The sequence below is a fragment of the Lissotriton vulgaris genome, chromosome 4_1 (genome assembly GCF_964263255.1).
Source record: "Lissotriton vulgaris chromosome 4_1, aLisVul1.2, whole genome shotgun sequence".
In the NCBI taxonomy this organism is placed as follows: domain Eukaryota; kingdom Metazoa; phylum Chordata; class Amphibia; order Caudata; family Salamandridae; genus Lissotriton; species Lissotriton vulgaris.
Genome location: NC_141691.1, coordinates 967,013,810 through 967,031,927, shown reverse-complemented (window position 1 = coordinate 967,031,927; position 18,118 = coordinate 967,013,810). Strand labels below are relative to the sequence as shown.

At 43.0% G+C, this 18,118-nt stretch overlaps 1 protein-coding gene across 5 annotated transcripts in view; it reads right to left on the bottom strand.

The window, feature by feature from the left end:
• ZNF516 (zinc finger protein 516) overlaps positions 1-18,118 on the bottom strand; it is a 324,879-nt gene that overhangs the window by 106,470 nt on the left and 200,291 nt on the right. For all 5 annotated transcript variants that reach the window (XM_086965230.1, XM_086965231.1, XM_086965229.1 and 2 more), the window contains exon 3: positions 6,765-8,822. In XM_086965230.1, coding sequence (XP_086821356.1) covers positions 6,765-8,601 — 1,837 coding nt within the window. In that variant the 5' untranslated portion in view covers positions 8,602-8,822. The remainder of the gene's footprint in view (positions 1-6,764; positions 8,823-18,118) is intronic.

Genomic DNA, 18,118 nt, shown 5'->3' with positions numbered 1-18,118 from the left:
GAGTTATAACTAATACTGCTTTATCACTGAAAGTTTCCCATTAGTTTACAAATGCCTTCTTAAACTCAGTGTTTTGTTTCTTTTTTGGCCATTCACAACCAAAGAGTACCCGTGGGCCAGTATGACCCTGACCATTGTTCTTCTACAAACTGCTAGAGTCCATCACTCCCCCTTCTGGATTCACATTTGTGGTGACATTTAACCTCTCCGCTGCGGCTTTAATTCCCCCGCGAAGCTGAGGAAATTGAGGCGTTTGCCGTTCAGTCGGCCCGGCCGTCCTCCACACACGCCGACCGTGACGTCAGGCGGCCGGGGGACGTCTGACACACAGAAGAGGTTAAGCACAATAGAGGAGAGATATTTTAGGCCAGCAACAAAATGGTAGAAAATGAAGCTGTAATGAAATCTACCCACAGACTGACTGTGTTCATCTCTGCCTGGTAAATATGGACACCTATGTCCTTCTGGATCAAGAACAATCATCAAATGTGCATGGAAAGGTGTTTCGAAGAGCTACAGTTTTGCAAAATAGGTCGATTTTTTGGACAAAGCACACCTTTGAGTGAACCTTATCAGAATGCACCAGTGAGTCGTATACAAAAAAAGGTGTGAATGACTAGAAATAAAGACACAACATCCATCCACCTGAAGTTTTGAGGAAAGTTCAAGTTGCATGATGTACCAATGAAAATGCATGAAGCCCTCAACATCTCCTTAACACAAGGAACAATATGCTCATAAAGAATGGCTGAAAAACACATTATTTGCATAGCGTTTTACCATTTACAGGGAACTTTTTTAGCTTTTGCAAAGCCCAAATGTCAGTTGTTTTAGGACAGACTTAGAAAACTGCCAACATGCGTATTTAAATTAAATACCGTGAAAGCACAGTGAGTTCTCTGCACGAATGGCAAGTTCTAATTTTTCCTTATACAGCATGGAATACAAAAAGCAGAACATACAACAAATACACAGCGTGTGACACTAGACCACTGGGCAAACAATATACCGTGAATAACACAGTTTCAATTTATCAGTCTGTTGACTATTTTATGCATTTCTTATTCCTAACCGAGGATAACTCCTGCTCAGTTTCTTTGTGGCTGAACTATTTGGTGTCAACCTGCAATTGAACAAAAATGCTTCAATTCACCTTTTCATCAAATCCACATTCAAACCACTTTTGCCCAGGGCATTATTACGGCATTTAGGTGGTCATAGAAGCTTCTAGAAAGAATGAAAGAGGCTGTTAATTACTACTGCAGAACAGAAGGCCTGCACCTCACTCTGGCACCATCTCAGATATGCAGACTCGACTAGGGTACAATTAACTGGTCAGTGGGGTTCACCCAGATTGCCTGGCCCAATAAACGTAGGCAAGACAACCGATATGTCAAATTTAGAGCTCTCTGCAAATCTTGGCTATTTAAGCACCGTTGACATGAGACCCGTCCTAGGATGCCTCGTGTCCATCTGAATAAATCTGTTCTTGCCTGGCAACACGGATTCCTAGCTCCAAGCGGCACGTATATGTAGTGTGCGGTAAACAAAAATGTTAAAGTAATCACTCATTCAACCAATACATAACGTTTTTAACTGTGAGAGGCCAGACAACAATTTCTTATACTCATTATTTATTTTGTTTTTCAAGTTCTGATTCACGTGCCAATTAGCAAAATAATGAGTGCGGGTGTCCAAAGCTCTGCTCAGAAGCCCATGGCAGGTGCAATTAAACACTGGCACACATCGTCCTGAATCCATCCAATGGACTTTAGTCCATTAATAAACATTTCCTGCCCCTTTATCTCACTCTCGTAGGGCCCTGATTTTTCTCTCTGAGACTATTTTTCCATCTTTCTCTTCCTCTGTTTTTCAGCTTTGTGGACTTTTCTCTCTCTTGCTCTTGATAAACGTCTTATGAGAAAAAATAAGCACTAGTCACAAAAAATGAGTGCCAGTGGCCTTCACCGGAAACCACCGTCTCAGATTAAGCACTGTTGGTTCACTAGGGCTTATGCCAAATCCTGAAAGATTGAGGGCCGATTCAAAACATGTTCAGTTTGATCTGTGGCACCTGTTCACATTATTCTAAGCCGGTCAGACCATGGTAGCCAGCACGCGGCTGCTGCGACCTGGAACTCTATACTCTTATCGACCACCTTCCAATTATTTGTAGCCCTGATCCACACACAGAACACCATCACGACACTTTGGAGATACTGTATTCTGTGAAACAAAATCAATAACAGAGATTAATACACAGGGCCAGCTTTAGCGCTGGTTGCGACAATGTTTGCTGATGCATCCCAATGACCACCTCCACCAGGGAATCCCTCACCATCACCCTTTAACAATGCCCCTCAAGTCTCATTAACCACTCCCTCTCAGATACATCTAATACATTTTAAAGCACCACTCATACCAGTGTAGAGTGTCAGAGCACTTTGCATCACACACACATTACATAGAGACAATCAATCATGCGTTTGTAAATCAGTGTATAGGAAATGTTACATAAGCCAGAGGACTACAAGGTGTTGGAGTGATATGCCATCCATACTGGTAAGCAGTATAGTATAAGAGGGCTTTGTCTAGAGAAGCACAAACTCAGAATTTAAAAAGGAACACCATAGTTGGAGGTTCTCTTTATTAATAATCTATACTTTACAGTGTACATGCAGTTCTTTGATGAAGGTTATCAGCTTGTGGTTATATATTAGGATTTCAACTTATAAACTGCAAGTAACAAAAGGATGTCTCTTATAAAAGCAGGAACCCACTGACCTATTTACATTATATGCACTTTGTGATCTGCATGGCACCTGGTCTTTGTAGCAGGCATATTAACCCTCTGCGCTACTTTATCCATAAAGAACATTAATCACAGGAGTTAGCTTGACATTTTATTTTGTTGCTGGGAAATTGTTGGAGGCCAAGGATGCAGCAGCAGGTGCTTTAACTCCTTCCGTGCTAGTGACGGAACCACTCCCGTCACGAGCCACGGGCGCGCTGTGCTCATGACGGAGTGATTCGTCCCGCCGCCGCCGGTCCGCCCACGCGGCACTGATTCCCTGCCTGTGCGGGAGAATTAGTGAGTGGGCGGAGCCGAGAATATCATGTACCCACAAACTCTCAGCTTGAGCAAGTGAACAGGCCGCTTGAACTCCCAGTTACAAATACGTTTTTATGCACCGGCAAATCTGCATTAACACCTTGGCTGCTTGAATTATTACCCTGCTGTGCTGGACCATAATGGAAATGGGTGTGGTCATGACGAGCTGAGCTCGTCATGAGCACACGAGCACTGTGCCTCATGACGAGCTAAGATGAGCACCGAAGGGGTTAAGGAAAGTGTCCGGTGGTAAATCTTTTGGCTGCTCCCTCTATAGATATATAGCCAGGCATTTGGTAATCTTGGTCGCCTGCTTCAAAATACAACCGGGTTCAATTCAGAGCGCTGTCTTCGGCTCAATCGCAAATTGTTTCCATTCTAAATATCAAGAAGCTTACCCTTGAGATGCTTTCCCGGAGGCTACTTCATCTGCGCAGCTCCATGGTATTGGCTGTTCAAACAGGCTCACCTTAAGTATCTAATGTTTGTGCCCAGCATTATTTAACTACTTGAATACGAAACCCAGGTCCAGTGTCTTGGATACCGCACTGGCTTTTCTTTTAGGAAGCATATCTGCTTCATACATAACCTCACCATTGAAAATCACTAGTGGCACTCCTGATAAAGGCACCCCAGGTGCCGAAACGCGCGTTGAGAACTCTCATCACACCGCCACGTTATATTAGCTTTTGTGTATAAATGTTTGTCAGAATTAGATGTTTATCTATCACATGTTTGTGTTTTTCATTGTTTAAATCTAATTGTTTATCTGCCTCACTAAACAATGTACATATTGTATCTGTCTTATAATGTATCAATTTGTCTTTTTTTGCCCATTTTTATATAAACATGAATAAAGTGAATTTCCACACGTTTTAAACAATTGCTCCTCCTTTACACTGAGTTCTAGTTTTCCCTTTAGTCGTGTTGAAAACTTATTGATGTGATTTGTATTATGTAACTGCCTAGGAATTTTTCCTTCCATTGCGGGGCCGTGACAGAACCACACCGTCATAAGCAAAGCGCGCCCGTGGCTCGTGACGGAGTGGTTCCGTCAGAAGCATAGCGGCACGGCGCCACCCCCCTCCCCCCCCCCCCCCCCCCAGCGCCGCGGCCAAGGGGTTAAAACCATAATAAACTTGAAAACATGACGCCCCTCCCAAGTCAGCACCCGGTGCAGTGGCAGCGGTGGCACCATTCACACCGCCCGAGAGCTGGTGTGCAGTTCATGCAAATGGGCGATTCCCTCTTTTTTGTGTCAGTGTTGGCTTTAAAGCCTCTTATTCATAACCCTTGAAATTCACAAACGGCCTCTTTTCTGTTCCTGTGTTTCTTTCGTGTTATTTTTTTTTTCTCTGATGTTAAAGTGCTCCAGTGACATTTGCCTTAGCAAGCACTTTTCACCTAACCATGCACAAATTATTCCCTAAAATACAGCATGACTACTACACACTTGAGCAAGTGGAGGATTCGAGCACTTCAAGATCTCTAAAAATATCAAGGTGTTCCAGGGTGTGGCCTAATGCACTGTTGACGAAAGACACATTGGGTAAGTAACATTTTTGGAATAAATCACAGTCGAGCGTCCCAATGACGTGTGGAAGAGAAACCAGAGCACTGCTTCAGCCGGTTTACACAGTAGCTCTAACCGAGGGCTGTGCAATTTTCCAGGAAGCACCCACTGTGGGATTCCAAACATAAGAACAAGACAGACATCTGCTAGACAACAATCAAAGTTTAAGGTGCACGCATTAGCCAGGAGCGCTCTTTTTCCCAAGACACCTTTTGCGCTGATTCGCAATACCATTTTCTGTGTTTACTCTACTGTGTAATGGCAATTTTGCATTTTACAATTGATTATGCAAACTGTTACTCTGGTGGTAAACATGTTTCTGTGGCCTGCCTTTATTTACCCTAATTGGATTCTTAGCCTGCGCTTGCTGCTTACTGGGAATCAGGACTATTTTGGTACCTGGATTAAACGAGTTTCCTCGTCGTGATTAATTCACTGGTGGATAATCAGCCAATCCTGCGGCTCGCAATCATCTTGGGAGATGGCGCTGCAACACCGAATGTATATCTATTCACCCTTGGTCTGCTGCCATTGCACGCAAAAGGGATATTCTGCTCCTCGACTCCTACCTGTTGGTGGTTACATGGGAGCATCACCTGCCCCGCAATGAGTATAAACAAAAATAAAACATAAGCAACAGATTGGAAGCTGCTGCTGCGGGCTGAGACCGGATACATGTCGCTGTGAATAAAACGATCCTAAAAACCTTGGGAAGCGGGCAGATGGAAGACGGCGAAGATATTGTAAATACAATATATGAAAGGCTTCAAAAGCTATTCGTGTGACAACATGAGCGAAACACGCCATGATAAACGAAACAGGTCGGCCTTTGAGGGCAGAAACATGCCTGTGATTCATTTTGGTGCTATATGATAGAATTGTAAGGCCATCCAAGAGCCAGGATTAATACATTACGAGAAATAAGTGGTTGATTAAATCTTTGCGATCTACTAAACAATGATGTGCAAAAACATTTGTTTGATTTGTGGCATCACCCTTTTGCACGGAGTGTGGACTAGTAATTGACGAGTTAGAGTTCTCCAAGCCCCTTCTCCACCCACCCATGCACTGTTGGTGAAAGAGTAATTTGGAAAAACAAAAAATATTTCTTAATTGCTCATTTTATAATGTAGATTAAAGGTCTGATTATATTAGTTAATTTAATTGATATATATACAGAATGGTGGATTGTTTCGGGAAAAAATGACTTTTCGTAGTCTCCAGTGGTGTTCTGAAACTAAAGAGACTGCAGCAGGGGTCGAGTCCATGTTATCTAGTTGTCAATGAAATCCATTCTACGAGTGATGTTATTTCAAGTGGCAGAGTAGGCAGCTCAACTTTTTGTTTATATATTACAGCCCACCCTGCTTTCATCCCAGAACATTGGAGGAATTTGCGAATGCTTCCACACCAATAAGACTACTCGAAGTTCTAGAAAAATATGTAGATGTATCATTTTGGCATTCTACTAAAATATCAAAGTTTATATTGACTCCACAGTTTCAGCAAATAACATCATCAGGGCAAGTTGATTTGTAGGTAAGAGTAGTAAAATCTACATTTTCCCTATGTATGCTTATCTTGTCAATATATCGGTAGTTAGTACTATTGATTCGAGAGGTTCGCTGTTCGATGTCTGTGAACTCCGTATGGACACATACAACTGGAATTTTGCCTGCCACTTGCAAAAAAGTATACATTTATAAGACTAAATGTAACGCATGGATCTACTTATAATTATTATTTTTATTTGCTGTTCAGGAAAGTGCAAACGCAGGCAGTTAACATTAGTCATGGTACAGACTCAGCTGCTTCTCTAGTAGACTCACCTACCAATATCGAAACAGGACTGGGCAAGGCAACCCAACTTTGAGAAAGCACAGTAATCCAGCAATTGCACGCTCCATGTATCAATTATTGGGTGAAAACCAAGAAAAGTGGAACATAAACAGCTATGAATTAATAGATCGCATCAGTAATATATGGCTTATCGAGAGATTAAGGAAAGTGCAGAAGGAAAATAAACACTTTTTTAAAGAAAATGATAAGTGGAAAGGAAATAAAGTCTTTTGGTCTTACCTGATATTAGCAGAGGTGCCTCCTCTTCAAAGCTATCATCCGCGCCATCCTCACACATTCCAGACATCAACAAATCTTCATGCGCTGAGCCTGAGCCAGGCGTACTGGGTCTGCTAGCAGAACCAGAGTCTCCTTCACTCGCAGATTCATATCGGTCACGCTGGGTCACCGATCCACTCTCGCTATGGCTTCGCATGTCCTTTCTGTGCACTCGAGAATGAAGAACCATCTGGTGATACGTCCGAAAGACCTTCCCACACTCAAAACACTCAGTGGATTTGTTCTGTGTGGAAGATCGTCTGCTCTGTCGGGAGGGGGGACGGAATTCAAGGTCATCAGGGGAGTCCACAAAAGTTTCCCCCATTTGGGCATTGCTGCTTTTCTCTGTGCGGCTGCCACTAGAGCAGGTGCGCTTCTTTGGGTTGCTGGAGCTTTGCAAGTCTTGCTCCCTCTTGCGCTTCTCTTGTGTGACCAGAATGTATTCTCCTTTGTCTTTGTCGTAGGTCACATCCGCATCTGCAAGTGTTTCATCCCATCCCCCGTACTTAACATATTCTGCTGGTTCTGCTACTTTTCCTTTGGTGGCCAATTGCCAGGCTTGGTAGCTATTGACTGGATCCAGCTCAGGTACTCTCTTTCCGCTCTGTCCATCCGTAAGGTTGTCAGCTTCCATGCGTGGTCTCAAATTTAGGCACTCTAGAAAAAGGTGTTGGGTAGAAGATGGATCTAAACATTCATCATTTTCACCCTGAAGCCCTTCGCTGCCCTCCTCATCTTTGCCTTCTGATCTGCTCTCTTCAATTTTGCAGTGAACTAGGTTGTGTGCTTTCAGACTGTCCAAATTTGTAAAAAAGTTGCCACACTTCATACAAACTTCATAAAGGGACAAACCTGTCATGATAGTTTCTTCCTGAACTACATCGTTGATTGTAGCAACAGGATCAGAGTCAGTTTTTGGTTTGTTTTTAGTTCCCATCTTTGGACCATGAGATTTCATATGGTTTTTTAGAAACCATGGCTCTTTAAACCTTCTGCCACAAATATGGCAGCCATGATCAAATGACCCCCCGTGCTTCTTCATGTGGGCTTTAAGAAACCAGGACTGACTAAAGGCCTGACCACAAACCTCACAAGGATACTCCCCTACGGTTGGCTCGCTCTTGCCATTTTGCTTGCACATTTCACCAGATGCTGAATTTGGGGTTGTAATATGTTCCTTCTCAATGTGGTTCAATAAGGTCTCCTCTCGTAAGGTCATATAATTGCACAGCCTGCATTTATAGGGTTTATGCACTTGCAGGATATGCAGTTCCAGGTTCTTTTTTTTGTCAAACTTACTCTTACAGAAGTTGCATACGTAGGTGGTAAACTTGTCATCAGATCCCAGAGAAGCCCCACTTACCCCCTCTTTTTTGATACTTCTCAACAAGAACTTGCCATTCTCCAGCTGCATTGACCCATTTAGTATTTTGTTACAGGCAGATGAACTCTTTGTGGGGCTAGTGCAACCATCAAGGCCCTCAGAAGCCCCAATTTCTCCGAGATGGGCATCGCCCATCTCCACATCATGCCCATGACTTAATGTGCCTGTTCTGTGAGTGCGAAGGTGTAGCTTTAAACTGCCCTTCTGAGAAGCTCGGTGGTCACAGTAGGGACATTTGTACGGCTTGTCTCCAGTGTGCTTTCTCATGTGCTGCGACAGTGAGCTTTGAAAAGGGAAACTCTTGCCACAAATAATGCAACTGAAGCACTGTGTTTTCTCTTCGGATACATCATTTTTTTTTACCTTTGCTGAGACCTCTTGCATCTCTACTTCAATCTCTTTTCTTTGCTCCATCCCTAAAACATTAGTCGAACAGCATAAAATAAACTTGCAAGGCTGTGTTAGGCCACCTTAAGTTTTCGGTCATATGAGTGTAACACAGTGATTCTCCATTATTTTTCTTAAGGATGAAAAATGCCTTTCCAATTCTTATCGCTACAAATTCGGAGACAATTTCATTCATGCATATTCTCAAAACGTACAGTCTTCACCACAGCACAGCTGGGCAAATACACCTGAAGGTCAGAAAAAACACAAAAGCAAAAAATGTGTAAAGAGAACATCGATGTTAACAATTCACTTCATTAAAACTGCTTTAGTTCAATAAAAGTCAAGTTTCTAATCAGAAGCATATTTGGTTTTAACACCCCCCAATCTCTCTTCTCTTACCAATGTTCATATACCTTTGCAACTTAGTGTCAAAATTGGTTATAGTGGCTTAGCAGAGTAATGTAACAAACTTAGCCATTTGTCTGCAGAGCACCGAACAAAGCAATTCTTAAAATGGAGTGTTTGCATCAGTGATTTCCTGCCACCTGCCTTTTCTTCTTATCAATCCTAATTACCAAATGTTGGTTAAGATGTTTTTTTTACAAAATACATTCTTAAACATTACCAATTCTCCTAGCTTGTACCAATTGCACAATTTTAATTAGCACCCAAGAAGCTGGAGGTTAGTCGCGCGAAACGTCCTGGCTGACTGTAGAGATAACTAACTGCCCAATGGCTTCATGTTACTCTAGGCTGCATGCTGTCTAATAGAATATTTGAAAGCAAAGTTTTAGAGAACTTTGTCCTCGGAACCACCAGGGATGAGCAAGTAGTTCCTACAAGAAGGAATCTGTATCTAGAACTTTGGAATCTCAAGAAATCTGTACCGTCTTTTGGACAATTCATATACATTTTTATCAAAGGATCACTAATTGAGCAAAGTCCCAAATTAATGCTTTGGTTCAATAATCAATTATGTGTACTTGATTTGCTGTTGTCTTCTATGATTTTAATAAACTAATAGATGAATTTTGTGATACAGTGACCATTTCAAATTAGGTTCTGCTTGTCCAATATCTTGCATGATTCATGTTCTTTGTATTATCTCAGTTGTAAATGAGCAAATACATATTGATGTACAACATTTGCTGATCAAGAAAAGGTCAATCCCTTCAGGAGACAAGAATCAGCAAAAAGACACACAGTAACTATAGAAGAGTAAACGTGATCTTCGTCTAAAGTTGTATGCCCTTATATTTAGTATATATGCCCTATCTCTATGGTATCTCTGAAGCAGTCTGAGCTTTAACAGTCCTATATTGTATGATAACATCATCATATTACTATAGTTTCTCCCCACAGGCTGATTCTACATAGACTACAAAAAAATCCTAGCACTAGAATGTGAGAGTAAGGGGCTATTTACTCTCATGTCTGACTCTTTTCCAGGCCTAATCTGTTTAAAAATTGTGGAAGCTGACTTAATTGTAGATCGAGGCCCATCACTGATGGGTGATGCACCAAATGTCAGGAAAAGGACGCACACTGTTGTTGAATGGTGCCAACCAAGTTATCTATGAGTGAAGACTTAGAAATGAAGCAATAAAACCTCCAGAGCTGGGTCACAGAAACTACACTGAGAGTGGCTCCTTAATCCAGCGGATCCTGATTGATCCTAGACACTGAAAAATCCCAGATAGATGATCCAAGTAAAACTAACACTTGAAATCAAAGTAATTATGTTGAAAGGAAAGGAAACATTAGGTACTTCATTAATTGGACAAGCTTAGAATGAAACACATGGGAAAATATCAGTAGTTCATATCGCACTTACAGCAAAGTCTACACCCAATGGCATGCAATTTGTCTGAACAATATTTAGGACTCAATATTCAGGTGAGACAATATTACTGTGAACGATGGTCTCACTTAAAACCATACTGGGTCTGTTGGACATCTCCTGCTAAGACAAAGTATCCAGTTTCGCGACTAAATTTCAAAGTAATTCTAAGGCTCGAGAATGGAAGAGAGTTTGAAGCAAGCATACCGCCACTTACTTATTCAGCCATGTGCTTCAAGTTTGTGTCACCCAACATAATCTGCTAAAGTCACCCAAATCTAATTTCTCGAAAATTTATTGCAACACTGAACTTTCATGATTTGAGGATGCACTGTTTTGAATCAAAGTGATAAAAAACATCAAGAAATATCCTAAATCACAAGTGGTACAAACATGTTCAATTTAAATGATATGGTTTCTGCAATGATGAATGTACAATAAAAATTAGAATTTTATCCACAGTGATGCTTACATCATAGTTTCATTTGAGGAGCTCTGTATCACGTTAGAATCAGTATGGACTCCAAGCCTAACTTCACAGTTGAGTTTGCGGTATTCCTCCGCAGTAAAATGTACCTTTAAAATCACAAATAGAAAATGCGCCTTTTGATACTGAAATACATGCCACCCTCTGTGACCATACATAGTCATGCTTATTATACATGAAGTCAATGTATTAACTATGAACTATCAGTAAGGGTTCTGAAGTGCGTACCCCCACTACATCAAGTCTATTACATCGCGTGGCAATGCATCATAACAACATCATCATGGGATCTTACCATGCCAAAGGTAAGTAATATAAATAAGCACAAATGTTAATTCATTCAAAAAAATAGAGAAAGATGATGCAATCACCCACAATATATTGGTTTCACTGAACAGGCTCACATTTTAGTAGCTCTCAATCTAATGATATAAGTCGCCACTAGGTGACAAGAGATGTCCAAAACACAGTGAATAAATACCTAATGGCAAAATGAAATGCATGTGTCCCACGAGGCCGGCTGCTGCCTTCTTTGTAAACCTCCCAGACAAGCATCTCATCATTTCCACCAGTTACTACTGCATCGTGAAATAGTTTGTGCGGGTGAATCACCAAGTGTCCCTGTAAATTTGACCCCAGCTTCATAGCATGGAGTAGCTCTGGGTTTTCTCCGCATATTCACTCCCAAGTTTTTGATATACAAGCCTGACCTTCTGGAGGCCTCATGACAGTCCTTTTTCTAACAGCCAAGTGCAGGCAAATGCCTCTCATCACTAGAGAGATAACAACTATGATGAAGTTCCCTTGAATCCTCTGCAAATGTCAAGGTCTCTCTTGTCTGATTTCACTTTGAGTTCCTTCAAGGTGGAACCAACAGATGTGACCTTACCTAAGGTTAGTTCTCACAGAAAAAGAGAAAACCACCAAGGTCTCAACTGGGAGGTGAATCCACAAGCATGATGACTCTCCATACAAGGTATTACTGTAACTGGAGTTGAATGCCTTCACTTACAGCTTATTGTGTTTCATACAAATCTACCAGAGTGAACGGTTTTCTCTGGAAGGCCAGTATTCAGCAAGCATGTAATGCAACATGGGAACTCGTAATTCTGTTGCTTCGGTTCGATCTCCATCTAGGTTCCCTTTCGTATTCTCATAAGTTTGCTTTGCCCCTATAAGTCACTACATTGCTGTTAACATGTGTCATATCACTGCTTAATGCACCATCAGTGAGGCCCGTCCCTCATGCATGGAAATGTATCTGGGGCTCGGTAAGCCAGCATTTCTTGCAGCCTTCAAATCAGAATTTCAGGCACTTGCCTCTTCAGGTACAAACCTAAGGACAACACGGTTCAATTGTTCGTAATTGCTGTTCAGAGAGCTTCAGATAGGCCTGGATGTAACTTGACTAATGAGTACGGGTCTCTAAGGATAATTTGCTTTTAACAAGGGACTCAATGTTATGGGATGACCAGTGATTCTGTGGGCCCAAAGTTTTGCTCAGAAGCCCGTGGCCGGCGCTACAGAAGATCAAGTTGCCGAATACCAAGACTGCTAGTCTTGTTTCCACCTTATTACCTTACATCCACCCCAGATACTCTCAGCCTCCACCTCCACCCCCAGAGACTCTCAACCTCCACCCCCAGAAACTCTCAGTCTCCACCCCCAGACACACCCAGCCTCACTGTTTTTTTTGGCCCTGCTTTCTTCCTTCGTCACTGTATTTCAATGTTTCTATTCCTCATTTTGTGCTTTTCTCCGCTTATGCTCTGGGTTAAAGTATTTTGAGGGAATAACAGCCGGCCCCAAAAAGTGAGTGTAAATGGGCCCCGCCTGCAACAGTAGGCTAAAATTAAGCACTGGTGATGACCATACACTCTATAAAGCATTGTGTGGAACCCCATACTTTGCCTTACCAACTGTGATGGGGAATCTGTAGACCAAGGAGCATTTAAAGCATCAGACTAATGGGTGCCGCAGCGTACTTTGGTGTTGTGCTGGTCGTCATCGCGGAGCTCTCTGGGGCAGTGAGATTCTTTCCCTGCTGCCGAGAAGGACACTGGGGGCGCGCAGAGTGATGCTCATTTTTTGATTGAAGGACTTCAAGTCCCAGGAGTCCTTGGCTGCCCACACCTGCACCTGGGATTGAGCACCGCCCACCGCCACAGTCGCATTAAAACACCTCACTGCACCCACTTCGCGGGTGCCGCAGCGTACTTTGGTGTTGTGCTGGTCGTCATCGCGGAGCTCTCTGGGGGCTGTGAGATTCTTTCCCTGCTGCTGAGAAGGACACTGGGGGCGCGCAGAGTGACGCTCGTTTCTTGATTGAAGGACTTCAAGTCCCAGGAGTCCTTGGCTGCCCACACCTGCACCTGGGATTGAGCAACACCCACCGCCACAGTCGCATTAAAACACCTCGCCGCGTACTTTGGTGTTGTGCTGGTCGTCATAGCGGAGCTCTCTGGGGGCTGTGAGATTCTTTCCCGGCTGCTGAGAAGGACACTGGGGGCGCGCAGAGTGACGCTCGTTTCTTGATTGAAGGACTTCAAGTCCGAGGAGTCCTTGGCTGCCTACACCTGCACCTGGGATTGAGCAACGCCCACCGCACAGTCGCATTAAAACACCTCGCCGCACCCGCTTCGCGGGTGCCGCAGCATACCTTGGTGTTGTGCTGGTCGTCATCGCGGAGCTCTCGGGGGGTTGTGAGATTCTTTCCCTGCTGCTGAGAAGGACACTGGGGGCGCGCAGAGTGACGCTCGTTTCTTGATTGAAGGACTTCAAGTTCCAGGAGTCCTTGGCTGCCCACACTTGCACCTGAGATTGAGCACCGCCCACTGCCAATGACATCATTTAACCAGCCATCTCTTCTGCTGCGCAGGAGCGTCCCCGGAAAAGCCCGGGACAAGGGCGGGACCGTCTGTGGCCGTCCGGGGCAGGAGGAGGCAGGGCAGGGCCATCCACCTTGGCTGGATGCAAGGACATTGACCGCTGAGACCTCAGAACTTGCGGTAAAATGTAACTACTAAGGTTTCGGTGTGCAGTTAAAGTGACTCCTTGCTTGGACACTTGATTTTTCGTGTATAGTGACACATTGTTTGTGGTATTATTCGTATTTTATTTAACTATTGTGGGGATTGTCAAATTGAATAGCTTGTCAATTTAGATACTTATTGACCTCCCTATTGAGGAATATGGGTAAAAATATTCCTACGCAGTCTCGTCCCAGCACTAGGCAAAAAGTAGCTACAACTACTCCTCTTCCGAGTTTTACCGCTATAGACAAAATGTTGAAAAAGACTATAGGGGTAGTTGCATCAGCCACAGAAAATACAGAGAGGCGTCTCTCTCTCTCCCTACTGGTATGCTCCCCCCCCTTGAAATCTGTAAATGCATCTTCAGCTTTGGTAAACTCTTTTGACTCAATGCTTATGACATCGAATGTTGGGCTTCCAAGTGCTCAGAATCATGAGATTCCCTCTATACAGCATAACTTGGCCCCTGATTCATCTTCCTTGCCTAGTAGACTTTCTTTAACACCTTCAATGCTGCAGCTGAATGTAAGTGCTGAGCCCCCTCTCTTAATTGATGATTCTGTAGGGCAGGAGGGGAGTGATGTCCCTTTAACCCCTGATCCTGTATTAACGGACATGTCAAATATTGAAAGCCCACCTGTAAGTACTAGAGTGCAAAAAGCTAAAAGAAAACAAAATCACATTAATAAAGAAGATTTGCCTGTAAATAAATTTAAGGGGAAGGGTAGCCGCACCCAACGAAAAGCGGTACCAAACTTAAACGGATGAAAGGGGAAAAAGGGTGAGGGTCAGATAGTTGATGTTGTTTCCCAAACGAGAGCGGTCAAGATTGAGGTTGGTGATGAAAGTTTCTGGGTAAGAATGGAGATTCTGTTATCAACACTCCTGGGGCCTATCTGTCTGAAAATTACCAAAATTGAAACTAGGGTAGGTAATATAGAGGAACAGATGACTAAAATCATCCATCCTACTCAGACAACTTACACTAAGACATTAGCGCCCTCATCTGTACCCATCTTAAGTGGGGTTTTGACCAACCCTGTACAGCATAAAACTAGGGGGGTTAAGGATAAACCAGAACCTACATGTTCAGGGGGTAACGCTGTAAACAGCGCAGTAGACCAAACAGCCTTAAATAATCGAACTAATGATAATGGTAACACTAACGTCATACAGGAAGTGATCAGGATGGCCAAAGGGCCAAATTAGCTAATTCATTACCTACCTTAACTTTGGCACCAGAGGCTACACCATACACGGTTGTATGAGCCAATATCCCAGCTTTACCTCCCAACGTGTTTGAACACTTCGACCCTGAGGAACAAATCCCTTCATTTTCTAACTTCAAGAATGGGATTTAAAAATGCCTTGTTCTCAGAATTTAAAATGGTCAGAAGATTGAGCTGGATAGGTACCTCTTCCAAATCTTTTAATGGAGACTGTGTAATCTTAACATTTAGATCTACACATTTGGTACGAAACATCATTGAGGGGGCCTTTAATGGGGCAGTTAATACTCAACTCATTAATATTCTACCTTTGGGTTTCTTTTATCGCCCCATGTATTCCGGAAGGCTTCCAGGACCTTATTCCTCAGTGGAAAATCGATTGGGACCAACCAAAGTAAGATATTGTATTCCGACTTCAAATCCTTTTGAGGCTCTAAGTGGCTTAGAGAGTACTGACTGACTGCAAATGGAGCCTACTATTAATTCATCTGGGGGAGCAGCCCACTATACCTCTCTACTAATCCGGGAGGATATCACTAATGATCGGATAGAGAAAATATGTAAAACTGGGACTGAGGCCACCAATGAGGGTAAGGTGGCCTAAGAGGTTCATCCAGATTTGGAGCACCCAAATGGGACTGGGTCTTCGCTGGAAGGCCTCAAGCCTCTATCTCCTGCTTTGATTCCTGTTGAATTCTCGATATGCAATATTTTATCTTGGAATATCTCAGGAATTAAATCAAAAATTGATAATCCATTGTGGCAGGATTTTATCCAGCATCAAGATTTGATCTGTCTTCAGGAAACTTGGAGCAGGGAAGCGGTCCATTTGAATGGGCACAAGACCTACCATACCCTGGCAGTTGAGGTCATTCACAGGAGAGCCAAGGGTGGGTGGAGTGTCTATCTCTCAAATAAGCTGAATTTAAAGGAAGCCTCAGAGCCCATCAAAGACACTTATTTTCAGTTTCTGTTACTCCTATTGGACTCTGATGCTGCGATTGCCCTGGTTAATTTTTACAATAATATTCCCCAGGGTGAAGTTTCAACTGTTATTAATAAATTGTTTGAAGTATTGTCCTCTCAGGTTGTAAGCAACCGGAAAGACACAATGGTCCTCTGGGTAGGAGATTTTAATTGCATCTTATGTAAGATGGCAGAAGAATAGATGTGGTGTGGTATGGGAGGAGGGCTCGTGTCTATCACATTTTACCCACTCCCCTTTGGGTGATCAACTCAATGACTTGCTGTGTAATTTTGATCTCGGTTTTGCAAATGAAATATGTGCACTGCCATTTTCCCTGCCTCCAACATTTAACGGTAGGGGTTGCTGCTCCACGCTTGATTATGTTCTTACAACTAACAATCATGCCTATAGAAATAATTCGTTTAAAGTCTCAGATAATGCATTAAGTGATCACTTCCCGCTCTGTCTGGCTATTCTTTTGCCTACGAAGAATATCTCTAAGAGTAACTCTAGGAAAGCCAGAGCCTTAGAAACTTTATCTATTGGCTGAACGAATGGGTATTAGTTACGATGGGCTATGGCTAATCAAACAGAAATAGTTAACACTGTAATTAGCCAATGTAAGCCTGAGCTTGCGATATGCATGGGTGAAGATTCCACTGCTGACACGCTCCTTGCATCCTTTTCAACCATCACTAATATGATAAGGAATTCTCTTTTGAGACAGTGGAAAACTAATGGAGATCAGGGAGGATGGTTCAATTCTGAGTGTACTAAAGCCTATGCTCTTTTAAAGAACGTATTGCATAAAAACCCAAGAAGTATCGAGGAGGCGAGGAGACTTAGAAAGGAATATAAGTTAGCGGTTAAAGATAGGAAGAATGCATTAAAAGCAGAGGCCTGGGAAGCCTTGCATGAAGCCTCTGTAAATAATGAAAGTGCCGGCTTCTGGAGGATTATTAGAACCCCCTTTTTAGTGGTTGAAACCGGTCCAAAAATAGAGATAGCAATCCCAGAGGCAGACTGGGTTGGGCATTTTTCTAAGGTGTACGAGGGAGAAAAAACATTGTTTTCCCTGTGTACACCTATACCCCACTCCAGTTCAAGGCATCTGATGTTTACTATGGATGAGGTGGAAAAAGCTCTTCACGCCAGTCAGGGTGGTAAGGCTCCGGGCCCGGACTGCGTCCCTATAGACATTTTTAAGTCTATTTTACCTCTATGGACTCCCCTTCTGGTCCAGGTGCTCAATGCAAGCTGTACTACAGGTTTCCTGTCTACCTGGGTGGAGTCTATATTGTGCCCATTTATATAAAAGGGGATAGACACGACCCGGGTTGTTATAGACCTATCTCCCTGATGGATTATTTTACAAAGGTAGCTGCACGGATAATTTTGGACAGTCTTTTGGACTGGGCTGCTTATAATTCTATTCTATCAGATTTGCAATACGGTTTCCAGTCTGGTCTGGGAACAATAGAACAGGGCCTAAACCTACTGATGCTGGTGGGGAAGTACACAAGGGCCAAGAAAGGGAATTTATTTCTGGCCTTTGTGGACTTCTCTGCCGCATTTGATTGTGTGATTCATTCTAAGTTGTGGTCCTTACTGGGACAAATGGGTGTTGATGAAAATATTATTTATTTTCTTAAGCGTTTTTATAGTAACGCATCAGCTCGTGTTCGTTATGGCCTGACGGGGGAATGCACTGCCAAAATCCCAATCAGGAGTGGAGTCAGGCAGGGTTGTGTACTGGCTCCATTCCTTTTTAATTATTTGTACATAAATGGTTTGGAGGAAGCTTTGTGCAGAGATAATTTAGATTCCCCATATGTAGGCGGCTGTCCAATCCTGGCCTTTTTGTATGCAGACGTGCTGATGTCTCGTACCCAAGTGGGTCTTCAGTGCACAGTGGATAGTTTCACCCTTTTCATGAAAGATCTGGGGTTAAGGGTAAACTCTTCTAAAACATTCATTATGCGCTGT